An 11,635-nucleotide genomic window follows, 5' to 3' on the forward strand; every position below is an offset into this window, starting at 1 on the left:
GCACTGTAAGTCGCTTTGCATAAAAGCGTCTGCTAAATGCATAAATTTTATTTTTAATTTTTATTAAATTTTTTATTTAGTATAATTTATATACTATTATGGTATTTATTCGTATTTTTAGTAAGCTTTTATTTGTACCTTTCAGTTTTTATTTTATTTTCAATAATCGTGTCATTGAATTAAATTATATTTGTATAAAATGCAATCATTGCATAGCAATTACGGTTCTGTAATATTTAGTAGTAGCTTATCAGTGGTGACATCCTTTATGTACATATGGCAGAAATGTACTGAAAAATAAATTAATTAATGACGTAATCAAACATAAAACGAGTAAAATTTGGTAGTTCTGTATGTTGTTACAGTGTTGGCATCATCAATAATATTAATCCAACTAGGAAAACGTGGCTAACCGTTTTTTTCGTTTTTGAATGTAGTTACGAATTTTGTGACGGTGACTAAGGCATTTGGTTCTAGACGCTACCATCTCCTCTCCCTCTCAGCTCTGGAAAGTTCGCTGAGCCGCGTCAGTGTCGAGTGGCGGGTCGAACGTTATATAAACGCCTTGCACAGCTCGTCTGCGGACTCAAAAACTACATTTAACAAGCACGAACTGTGCAATTTAAGCCGTGGATCACATTATCCATTCCTAATAACGATATTAATCCCATTTAGCCCTGCAGACGTCGAGTCTCCATTGATTTCTGTTGAGGAAAGACATCAGAGGGACACTGTGAGGAGAGTGGATCTATTTTTCTGGGCTGATTCGAAGGAAATATTCGTATTAAATCAAAGATGACTGCAGAAGAGGTGGTGAGTGAAGGCTGTAGCATCCCCGTCGAGGGTGAAGACATAACCCCGAAGAAAGATGGAGGTGTTTTAAAGGTAAATACTACAGTGACTGCAATGAGCCGCATTGACTCGTTGAAGGAGGTGTGACTGGCTGAATGCATGTTAGAGACAATATTTATCTCTTTTGGCTCACTTTAATGCAGCTGTATGCTCTAAAGTGTTAAATAAATGCATCTGATTTGTTTAAACATTGCTAACTGGTTTCAAACACAGCCTGTTGCTAATTTTGCAGCATTGCTAGAGCCAGCTTGTCTAGTTTAAAGGCACAGTTCACCCACCACAATGACAGTTGTATCATAATTAACTTATTTCAATGTCAAACCTTACTTATTTGACTTTCTTTTTTATGTGCAATAGAGAATGAGATTGTAGGTAAAACATTCGCGGTTCTTCGCTCTGGTCACCATTCAAGTTCATTGCCTTTGATGTATTTTTTCTTCCAGAAACAAAAACAAATTAAGTCTTTCATGTTTGGAACAACATGAGGGCGAATAAATGATGAAATAAGATTTTTAAGTGAACTTTACTTTTAAGTGTGTTGCAATGTTGCATTTTTATTTATACAGATTAACCACGTGTAATGTCAAGTAAACATAAAAATGTCAGCCTTTTTAAATATATATATACACACACGTTTATGTAATGAAATGAGTTGAAGTTTATGGATTATGCACATGCAGGTCATCATGTAGTTTCTGGTACTTTCTTTCAGGATGGGGTTTTCTGATAGAAAGTGATTCACACAGGAATGACTTGTTTGGTATAACTGAAGACTTTCAATGTAATGCATTTGAGAAATATTAATCTGAGTCAGCTGTAATTATAATGAGCAATAAGGCACGCCTATGCAATTTCAAAGTAATTTATTAAAGTTATATATCATAAATGTAAGCATTAAGCATGAACATGTTTCTGTCTGTGGTCATTTAAGATTGACAGCACACAGGTGTAATGCAGAGCGCCCTACAGACTGATGATTAATCTCTTTCTCTCTTCTACAGATGGTCAAGAAGGAGGGTACAGGGACTGAGTTGCCTATGACCGGTGATAAAGTATTCGTACACTATGTTGGGACGCTGCTTGATGGCACACAGTTTGACTCCAGCCGTGATCGAGGAGAGAAGTTCTCCTTTGAGCTGGGCAAAGGTGGGTGTTGAGAGTGGAGTAGACTGAATGTTTATCTACCCTCTCTCTGACATTTAAACAGGTTGTTGACACCGTGATAACACCTGTTATGATGAGTTAAAATAGCAACTTAATGCAAGAAGTGACAGATCATTTTTAATGATGATGTAATTTTGTAGGGTAACTTAGAAGTTATCATCAACCTTGTTCCCTTTACGGTAACCCAATAGGATTTTTACATTGGCTTTTGGATTATTGTGAAAAAAAAGCACAGTGAGCTTAAAGAATTTTGAACCCTTAATACATTCGGCAGAAGTAAAAAGCTAAACATAGGCTATAAATACACACTGACACAGAAAAACATTCTAATTCAAACTACATCACAGCTTGAGCTAGAATAGTTTGCAAAAGTGCGATTATAAAAATGATAAGGGGGTCCCAAACCACCTCTGTAGTCCAATTTTAATACAAGTGAAAGCTTTATAAAAATCACAAGGGGGTATTGCTGGTGAATTTTATGGCATAGAATAAAACGTCAAAACCTTGTATGCTTGTATTTCAAGCGTTTAACCAAAAATCCATTCAGAAAACCCATTGATTTCGGGATAATGGAACCATATGTTCTCAAATGCTAACTTGTTTATGGGCTTGGGCTTACAAAATATGACTGTCTTATTGTGTTGTACATTCAGTTCAAACAAAAAATCAAAAAAGATGGGTTTGACAAGGTTTGGTTCTTGCATCGTTGTTGATTGGATAGAGGCAGATCTGAATGTGAGCTTGCAGTTGCTTGTAAGGAAGGACACCAAATGATTGGAGAAGTCAGCATTTCACTAGAACAGTGACATATTGATAAAGAATTATGAGATAAAAAAATGCATGCATAAATTTCAGTATACATTAAGACATTCACGGTATAAATTTGGAAAATACAGTTAATTTATATTTCATGCCAACTTGAATGCATCTTGAACTTAACCATGCACATTGTGGAAATTGCACCCCATGATGCCATCAGCAAATTCAGACTAGATAAAAATTGTCTAGCATGCAAATCAACCATTGTAAACTATTATTTTCTCTTTCTCACAGGTCAGGTGATCAAAGCATGGGACATCGGTGTGGCCACCATGAAGATCGGCGAGATATGCCAATTGATTTGCAAACCTGAGTATGCCTATGGAGCTGCTGGCAGCCCACCCAAAATCCCACCCAATGCTACACTTGTGTTCCAGGTGAGGTCCAGATGCATGTGAACAGGATATCCAGAATATTGACTCGTATAACCACATAATTGTAAGGAGTTTGTGTATTGACCTTCCCATTTGTTTGTCTGACAGGTGGAGTTGTTTGAGTTTCACGGGGAGGACATCACAGATGAAGAAGATGGTGGAATCATTCGCAGGATCATCACTAAGGGAGAGGGTTACACAAAACCTAATGAGAGTGCATCTGTGGAAGGTAAAACTCCCTTCTTATACCTACAACATTCAATAGATGAAGAGCAATTTATCTGTGTCAGTCTGCAAGGGTCCACCGAATGAGTAAAGCAAATGTTATCAGAAGTGATCTAATTTAAAGAAATAGCTGACCCAAAAATTGCCTTCTCCAGTGAATTATTCCTTAAATCATTTAGTCTTGGTGCACTCTTTGCAGTAGTTAATTTTTCTGTTTCTTTGGGTTAGTTTGGTTGGAGGGCCGTCACGAGGATCGTGTTTTCGACGAGCGTGAGCTGAAGTTTGAGATGGGAGATGGAGGGAGTTTGGGTCTGCCTCCAGGCGTGGAGAAAGCCCTGCAGGCTATGGAGCAGGGGGAAGAGGCGCTCTTCACCATCAAACCAAAGTAAAAGCATGCTTCCTACACCTGCACTCAGTATCTGTTGCTGTTCATTTATTTATGTATGTGTGTGCATCGATCTCAGGTATGGCTTTGGAACTGCTGGCAGCGACAAATTCAACATTCCACCCAATGCTACGTTGCAGTATAAAATCAAACTGAAAACATTTGAGAAGGTCAGTGTTTCCTCCTAAATAAAAGCAGTGCACAGCAAATTCACTCCTGCATTACTCTGGAAAAAGCCAGTATATGGCATATTTTAGGGAACTTCTGTATGTAGTATAACACAATTGTGTTTTCTTATTAATATAAAAAATAAATAAACTTATCATGCTTTAAGATTAATTACAGTCTGTCTGTAATTGGTCCTTTAGGCAGTAATGTCTGTACACAGTCATTGTCATGAGCAGATATGAGTCCAAGATGCTGTGTTTTCTCACACAGGCCAAAGAATCCTGGGAGATGAACACGACTGAGAAACTAGAACAGAGTGCCATCGTCAAAGAGAAAGGAACTCAGTATTTTAAGGTAGAGGAAATGTCATGCACACTGATGTGTATTCACATCTAATAGTACGCGGTTTTAAGAATCCGAGTGTGTTTTGTGTGCACAGGAGGGGAAATACAAGCAGGCAGCTATGCAGTACAAACGCATTGTGTCCTGGTTGGAGCACGAGTCCAGCATGCAGCCGGAGGACGAAGAGAAAGCCAAAGCATTGCGATTGGCTGCTCATCTCAACCTAGCTATGTGCTACCTAAAGCTGCAGGAACCAAACCCTGCCCTCGAGAACTGTGACAAGGTAGGAACAACATTTTTGTTGCTTATGCATGGTCATGCTTACACAGTCATATTGAAGAGCTGCAAAAGTATGTTTTTAGATTTCTATTTGGCTTTTTCATTTAAGTACAGTTTTACTTTCATTTCTAATTTTAGTTTACATTGTTGTAATGTTGGTGTATATTGTTTCATCCTTATCGAAGTTAAAAAGTACAAAATAATGGAGTTTGAGTTTCTCTTCACTGATATTCACTCTTGATTTCTATTTTCCTGGTAATATTAAAATTAAAATGATCTTGCATTCTGCCAGAATGTTCTTATTTCTCCTGGTTTCTTTTTGTTTTCTGTATTTATTTTATTTTTTGTGCAAAGGCACTGGAGCTGGATGCAGATAACGAGAAGGCTTTGTTTAGGCGAGGAGAGGCACTGGTTGTCATGAAGGAGTTTGACCGGGCGAGAGCAGACTTCCAGCGGGTCACTCAATTATATCCAGCCAATAAGGCTGCGAAGAGCCAGATCGCGCTCTGCCAGAAACATATCAAAGAGCAACACGAGAAGGACAAACGCCTCTACGCCAACATGTTCCAGAAGTTTGCAGAGAGAGACGCCAAAGTAAGGGTCTACGGTTACTAGCTCTTAGTCACTGCAGAAAAGATTTACCCGCTAGATATCTGTTGTCTTCTATCTAACGTGTATGTGTGTTTTTATTTTCTAGAAGGAGGCGGAGCAAGAAAAAGAGCAGGAAAAGAAACCGAATGGTAGTGCAATGGAAATAGATGAAAACGGAGCCCAGGAACAAACTGCAGCATAATAGCGTGCTATTATTTACTGTCTTTTGTTACGTTTTTTTTTTTTTTTTACCTTCTATAAAATCTGTCCTTCTGAAGCGACTGTGTTTGTGTGAGTGAGGACGCATACTTGCTTTGGTTTCTAATCTAATGTAGCAAGTGCTTTGCTCTTGTACTTTGGCCAGACCCTTGTGTCCAGGTGTGCACTTGCATATGATTGCACAAGTGTACGAATGTTTGAGTGTGCGATACTGTAAGGCAGCTAGTCGGCCTGGCCGTGCTCTCTCTGAGAGATGATGGAAATAAAGCAGACTTGTTCTCAGTCTGTAGCCTGTACTACAGCCGCTCGCGTCAGCCGCAAACCCGTCGCTGATCCTTAGAAACTCTTGAGTTGCACTGCTGTACAATAAAAACGCTTTTCTGTCCTGTCACTAAACTTTATGTAAAGTGCATGGAAATGAATGCCAGGGCAAAAAGACTGTTTTGATTTCTTTGATTTGTTTATTTCCTTCATTACGAACATCTTTTCACTGTTAAATTCTCTGTTTAATGTATCACAACTGGAAGCATTTCCATAGTGAATCTCTGCTGAAGTCTTACAAGCATTTTAGAGGAGAAAATGCACTTTTCCTGTAAAGAATCGTCTAGTTCTTTGCTTCACTCAATTTCTGTATGCAGCATCTTTGGTGAGGTCGTTCAGTATAGGGCTGAGATGTTGGACACTTTAAAATACAAGGTGAGAACTTGAACTTAGACCTGCAGTCTGTCTTTTTGTTTTGTAGTTTTGTCCCTTGTCTTTTCATCTTTTTGTGGATGAGGTTCCACAATCATAATCGCACTTGCACTGTAATCAGATGGTGAATTTCCATGGCAGAAGAGTCTCTGTGTGACTGAGCTCAAGCAGGACAGTAGTACTTTGGTGTGGGTTAAAGCAAGACATACAGATAGATTCTGTTCCCATGTCCTTGATGCACCTCTGATGTTGACTAGAACAATAAAACAAAATGGAAATCCTCCTGCTGTAGTGTGATTTGTAGCATTTAGTACTGTGTGAAAGTATTTCAATATGTGTCTATCTCTCCAAAGATAAATCATAAGCCAGTGGGATCCATTTAAAGGGAATAGATCCATTCGATGAACCAGTACTACTGCGGTCAGCTAAAATATAGAAACAGTTTTCACCCAGAAATTGCTAGAAAATTTCACAAATTCACGATTATAAAATTAATTTAGAGGTAGAATGACTAAAAAAGTATTTTCTTGCACTCTTCTTACGTTTCTTTCCTATTTCTCGATAATTTTACAAGTGTGACGTGGAAAAGTAATGGAACTTACTGAAATAAGTAATTGGCTTATAATAAATAAATATACCTTTTTATATTTTAAAAAGTGAAAGTGAAGTGACATTCAGCCAAGTATGGTGACCCATACTCAGAATTTGTGCTCTGCATTTAACCCATCCGTAGTGCACACACACACACACACACACACTGTGAACACACACCCGGAGCAGTGGGCAGCCATTTATGCTGCGGCACCCGGGGAGCAGTTGGGGGTTCAATGCCATGCTCAAGGGCAACTAAGTCATGGTATTGAAGGTGGAGAGAGAACTGTACATGCACTATTCCTGCCGGCCCGGGACTTGAACTCACAACCTTACGATTGTGAGTCCAACTCTCTAACCATTAGGCCACGACTTCCCGTTGATTGAAAATTTATAATAGTGAGTAAAAAAATAATTTCTAAAACATTACTGTAATCACAAATGACTGTGCAAAATAGTGTAAACCCTGTGGCATCGTGAAAGGGAAGGTATGAGGCATTTAGATGGCTGCAGCGTGGGGACTACAAACCAAGATGGCTACCTGGTCCCGAACTACAGTTACCAAGTTCCTCAGCAGGGGAGACAGCTGTTGGGAGTGAAGGAAAAAAGACTGTGATGAGCAAAACAGACTTTGACTCTTCTTGTGTGGATTTAGAGAGAAGCTGGATGAGCTTTTTCCTCTGATGTAACTTTTGGAGTTGATCATTTAAAAAAAAAAAAAACCTTATAGCTTGACCTCAGCATGGACTCAATTTGTGAAGCAACCCACACTTTGGTGATACCCTCCCTACCTCTCACAATTCCACAACCTTGAAGAGCATTACTGACATTTATCTAATTTACTGATTTACAAGTTTTGTTAATTGTAATATATTATCACTCCTAGTTTCTGTACATAAAGTTGGAAACTGAGCAGCTTTGTCATTATAATTTCAGTAATACCTCTTCAAATATTGTGTGTTTGACAGTAGGGGGTAGCCTTGCACTCAAACAGTTACAGCACCACTCAATTAGACCAACTTGTTTCGACAAGTTTGTCTATGAAACCGTAACCAGCTTACCATGCAATCATGCAAACAATACAATTGAGAAGGAAAAGACTAATGCTGTAAAAACTGTACAACTACTAAATCAGAAAATGTATTAGCCAAGTTGACCTGAACAAGGGCTTTGCCTTGATGGCTTTATAAAAGTGTAAACATGACTAACGTGTAACATATATCTGCAGGGTGTGTAAGAGTTTATCTGTAGTGAGAAGAATAAATATAATGTATATACACTAGACAGTAGAGTCTAGCAGCAATAAAAAACAAAGTGAAAACGCAAATAATGTATTTCAACACAATGCATGCGTTTTTTTTTTTTTATATAAAGAGCATTTTCATGGAACCTGTAAACTCGTGTTCACACCGCCATCTGCTGGTGCTGTGCATCACCTCCACCTGAATAACATCTTCAGGTGCTGGTCATATAATTCGAATATCATCAAAAAGTTGATTTATTTCACTAATTCCATTCAAAAAGTGAAACTTGTATATTATAATTATTCATTACACACACACTGATATATTTCAAATGTTTATTTCTTTTAATTTTGATGATTATAACTGACAACTAAGGAAAATCCCAAATTCAGTATCTCAGAAAATTAGAATATTGTGAGAAGGTTCAATATTGAAAACCCCGGTGCCACACTTTAATCAGCTAATTAACTCAAAACACCTGCAAAGCCTTTAAATGGTCTCTCAGTCTAGTTCTGTAGGCTACACAATCATGGGGAAGACTGCTGACTTGACAGTTGTCCAAAGGACGACCATTGACACCTTGCACATGGAGGGCAAGACAAAAAAGGTCATTGCAAAAGAGGCTGGCTGTTCGCAGAGCTCTGTGTCCAAGCACATTAATAAAGAGGTGAAGGGAAGGAAAAGATGAGGTAGAAAAAAGCAATAGGGATAACCGCACCCTGGAGAGGATTGTGAAACAAAACCCATTCAAATGTGGGGAAGATTCACAAAGAGTGGACTGCAGCTGGAGCCAGTGCTTCAAGAACCACTACGCACAGACATATGCAAGACATGGGTTTCAGCTGTCACATTCTTTGTGTCAAGCCACTCTTTAACAACAGACAGATCAGAAGCATCTCACCTAGGCTAAAGACAAAACGGACTGGACTGCTGCTGAGTGGTCCAAAGTTATGTTCTCTGATGAAAGTAAATTTTGCATTTCCTTTGGAAATCAGGGTCCCAGAGTCTGGAGGAAGAGAGGAGAGGCACACAATCCATGTTGCTTCAGGCCAGTGTAAAGTTTCCACAGTCAGTGATGGTTTGGCGTGCCATGTCATCTGCTGGTGTTGGTCCACAGTGTTTTCTGAGGTCCAAGGTCAACACAGCCATATAGTACCAGGAAGTTTTAGAGCATGTCATGGTTCCTGCTGCTGACCAACTTTATGGAGATGCTGATTTCATTTTCCAACAGGACTTGGCACCTGCACACAGTGCCAAAGCTTCCAGTACATGGTTTAAGGACCATGGTATCCCTGTTATTAATTGGCCAGCAAACTCGCCTGACCTTAACCCAATAGAAAATCTATGAGGTACTGTGAAGAGGAAGATGTGATATGCCAGACCCAACAATGCAGAAGAGCTGAAGGCCACTATCAGAGCAACCTGGGCTCTCATAACACCTGAGCAGTGCCACAGACTGATCGACTCCATGTCACGCCGCATCGCTGCAGTAATTCAAGCAAAAGGAGCCCAAACTAAGTATTGAGTGCTTTTCATGTTCATACTTTTCATGTTCATACTTTTCAGTTAGCCAAGATTTCTAAAAATCCTTTCTTTGTATTGGTCTTAAGTAATATTTAAATTTTCTGAGATACTGAATTTGGGATTTTCCTTAGTTGTCAGTTATAATCATCAAAATTAAAAGAAATAAACACTTCAAATATATCAGTCTGTGTGTAATGAATGAATATAATATACAAGTTTCACTTTTTGAATGGAATTAGCGAAATAAATCAACTTTTTGGTGATGTTCTAATTTTATGACCAGGCATGACATGGATACAGTTGTATATAGGATTTAATTTAATCCACGCTTGACTAGTTTTGTTGATTTAAGCATTTGAATGATCATTTTGAGCGAGTTTGAGTCATGTTTTGCCAACATTAACCAAATCAAACCAAATAGCCAGTGAAACCTGAAAACACCTACACTGTAAAAATTAGCCAGCAGTCCTCATAAGGAAATGGTATCAAATCACATACTAAATCATGAATGAATAATAATATGTGACCCTGGAGCACAAAACCAGTCATAAGTCGCTGGGTTATATTTGTAGCAATAGCCAAAAAAACATTGTGTGGGTCAAAATTATCTATTTTTATTTTATGCCAAAAATATGTAAAGGTCATGTTCCTTGAATATATGTTGTAAATTTCCTACTATAAATATATTCAAACTTACGTTTCGATAAGAAATATGTATTGCTAAGAACTTAATTTAGACAACTTTAAAAGTGATTTTCTCAATATTTTTTTATTTTTTTGCTCCCCCAGATTCCAGAATTAACAAACCACACATCAATGGAAAGCTTATTAATTTATCTTTCAGATGATGTATAAATCGCAATTTCGTCCCTTATGACTGGTTTTGTGGTCCAGTGTCACATTTAAATCTCAAATGCACAAAGATTTCTGTGAGGGTTGGGTTTAGGATCAGGATTATGATTAGCATAATCTGAAACCACAACCAAAATACCCACGGGGAAAACAAATTGTGTGTGTGTGTGTGTGTGTGTGTGTGTGTATGTGTGTGGACAGGCTGAACATCTAACCTCAGGTTGCTACAAGGGGATTTTCACTGTAAGTCTGTCTCTATTGTTAAAAGCATCTGCCGAATGACAGCTAAACAATAATAATAAATAAATAATAAACATTGTATATTAAAAGTTTTAACATACAATGTTTACTATCATGACGTTGAGTAAAAAAGTATAATATAGTAATAACTTAAAACAAATACAGATAACATGCAAAATGACAAAATGTTTGACTCACATATGTAAACTAGGGGTTTTAAAAACTCACTTTTACTACATAAAAATAGCACAGTAAATATAAGAACGGTTATATTACGATTACAAATGTTTTAACTGAGGAGTATCAGTTTTAAATATACTTTATATGAATAATATAGCATGCATTTAAAGGTGAAATAAAATGTTGTACTATTAACCTAAATCAAACACCTATATTTTTACATGAATGAAAATGTAAAGCAGTTTTATGTCACTGGCTTTGAAAACTTGAGATTTTCCCATGTCTGTCTGCAGTGTGTCACTTGGTAACACAATGGTCACTGGGGATAGTAAAGTCCCCAGGCAGATTTGTTTGTTTGTCACTGATATATCTGCCAAGCACATCTCTGTTTTTTCTTTCAAGTCTCACATTCAAATGTGTAGCTCATTCCACATCTTCTAGAAATTTTCAAGAAGACAAATTAGCCGACATGCAAAACAACCTTCAGCAACAGTAGCAGGTCATACAGGTTTACCCAGATCAGCAGGGCTGCACAACACATCCAAACATATTCCTTTGTCCTGTAAGGACTTTTAGGAGACAATCCCAGTTTCTTGTGAATAGGCATTTTAAAAAATGAAAAGCATATATTAAAATTGTGTAGCCAAATGAATCACAAATCCACAAAACATTTATCAAATATTGGTAATAAATACATAAAATAACATGTACATAAAACATTTACATGTTTTTTTCCCCAAGGCATCACAAAACTGTATATATATATATATATATATATAATATATATATATATATATATATATAATATATATATATATATATATATATAATATATATAATATATATATATATATATATATATATATATATATATATATATATATATATATATA

The 11,635-nt window shown here is 37.3% G+C and overlaps 1 protein-coding gene across 1 annotated transcript; it reads left to right on the forward strand.

Annotated features, from left to right (window-relative positions):
* The first annotated feature begins 490 nt into the window (after positions 1–490).
* Positions 491–6,392, forward strand: LOC127977249 (peptidyl-prolyl cis-trans isomerase FKBP4). The gene is made up of 10 exons (XM_052582030.1): positions 491–885; positions 1,854–1,998; positions 3,070–3,212; positions 3,318–3,438; positions 3,663–3,819; positions 3,899–3,989; positions 4,258–4,341; positions 4,427–4,612; positions 4,963–5,202; positions 5,306–6,392. Exons 1-10 carry the CDS (start codon positions 796–798, stop codon positions 5,399–5,401), a joined length of 1,353 nt encoding a protein of 450 aa, XP_052437990.1. The 5' UTR covers positions 491–795; the 3' UTR covers positions 5,402–6,392.
* Positions 6,393–11,635: the final 5,243 nt, after the last annotated feature.

This window comes from Carassius gibelio, chromosome B18 (genome assembly GCF_023724105.1).
Source record: "Carassius gibelio isolate Cgi1373 ecotype wild population from Czech Republic chromosome B18, carGib1.2-hapl.c, whole genome shotgun sequence".
Lineage (NCBI taxonomy): Eukaryota > Metazoa > Chordata > Actinopteri > Cypriniformes > Cyprinidae > Carassius > Carassius gibelio.

What these genes read in the sequence shown, in the direction of transcription:
- LOC127977249 (XM_052582030.1), top strand. Translation starts at nt 796, where the DNA reads ATGACTGCAGAAGAGGTGGTGAGTGAAGGCTGTAGCATCCCCGTCGAG. An exon ending in AACTGAAAACATTTGAGAAG is followed by an intron (nt 3,990 to 4,257) that starts GTCAGTGTTTCC and finishes TTTCTCACACAG; the next exon opens with GCCAAAGAATCCTGGGAGAT. An exon ending in TTGCAGAGAGAGACGCCAAA is followed by an intron (nt 5,203 to 5,305) that starts GTAAGGGTCTAC and finishes TTTATTTTCTAG; the next exon opens with AAGGAGGCGGAGCAAGAAAA.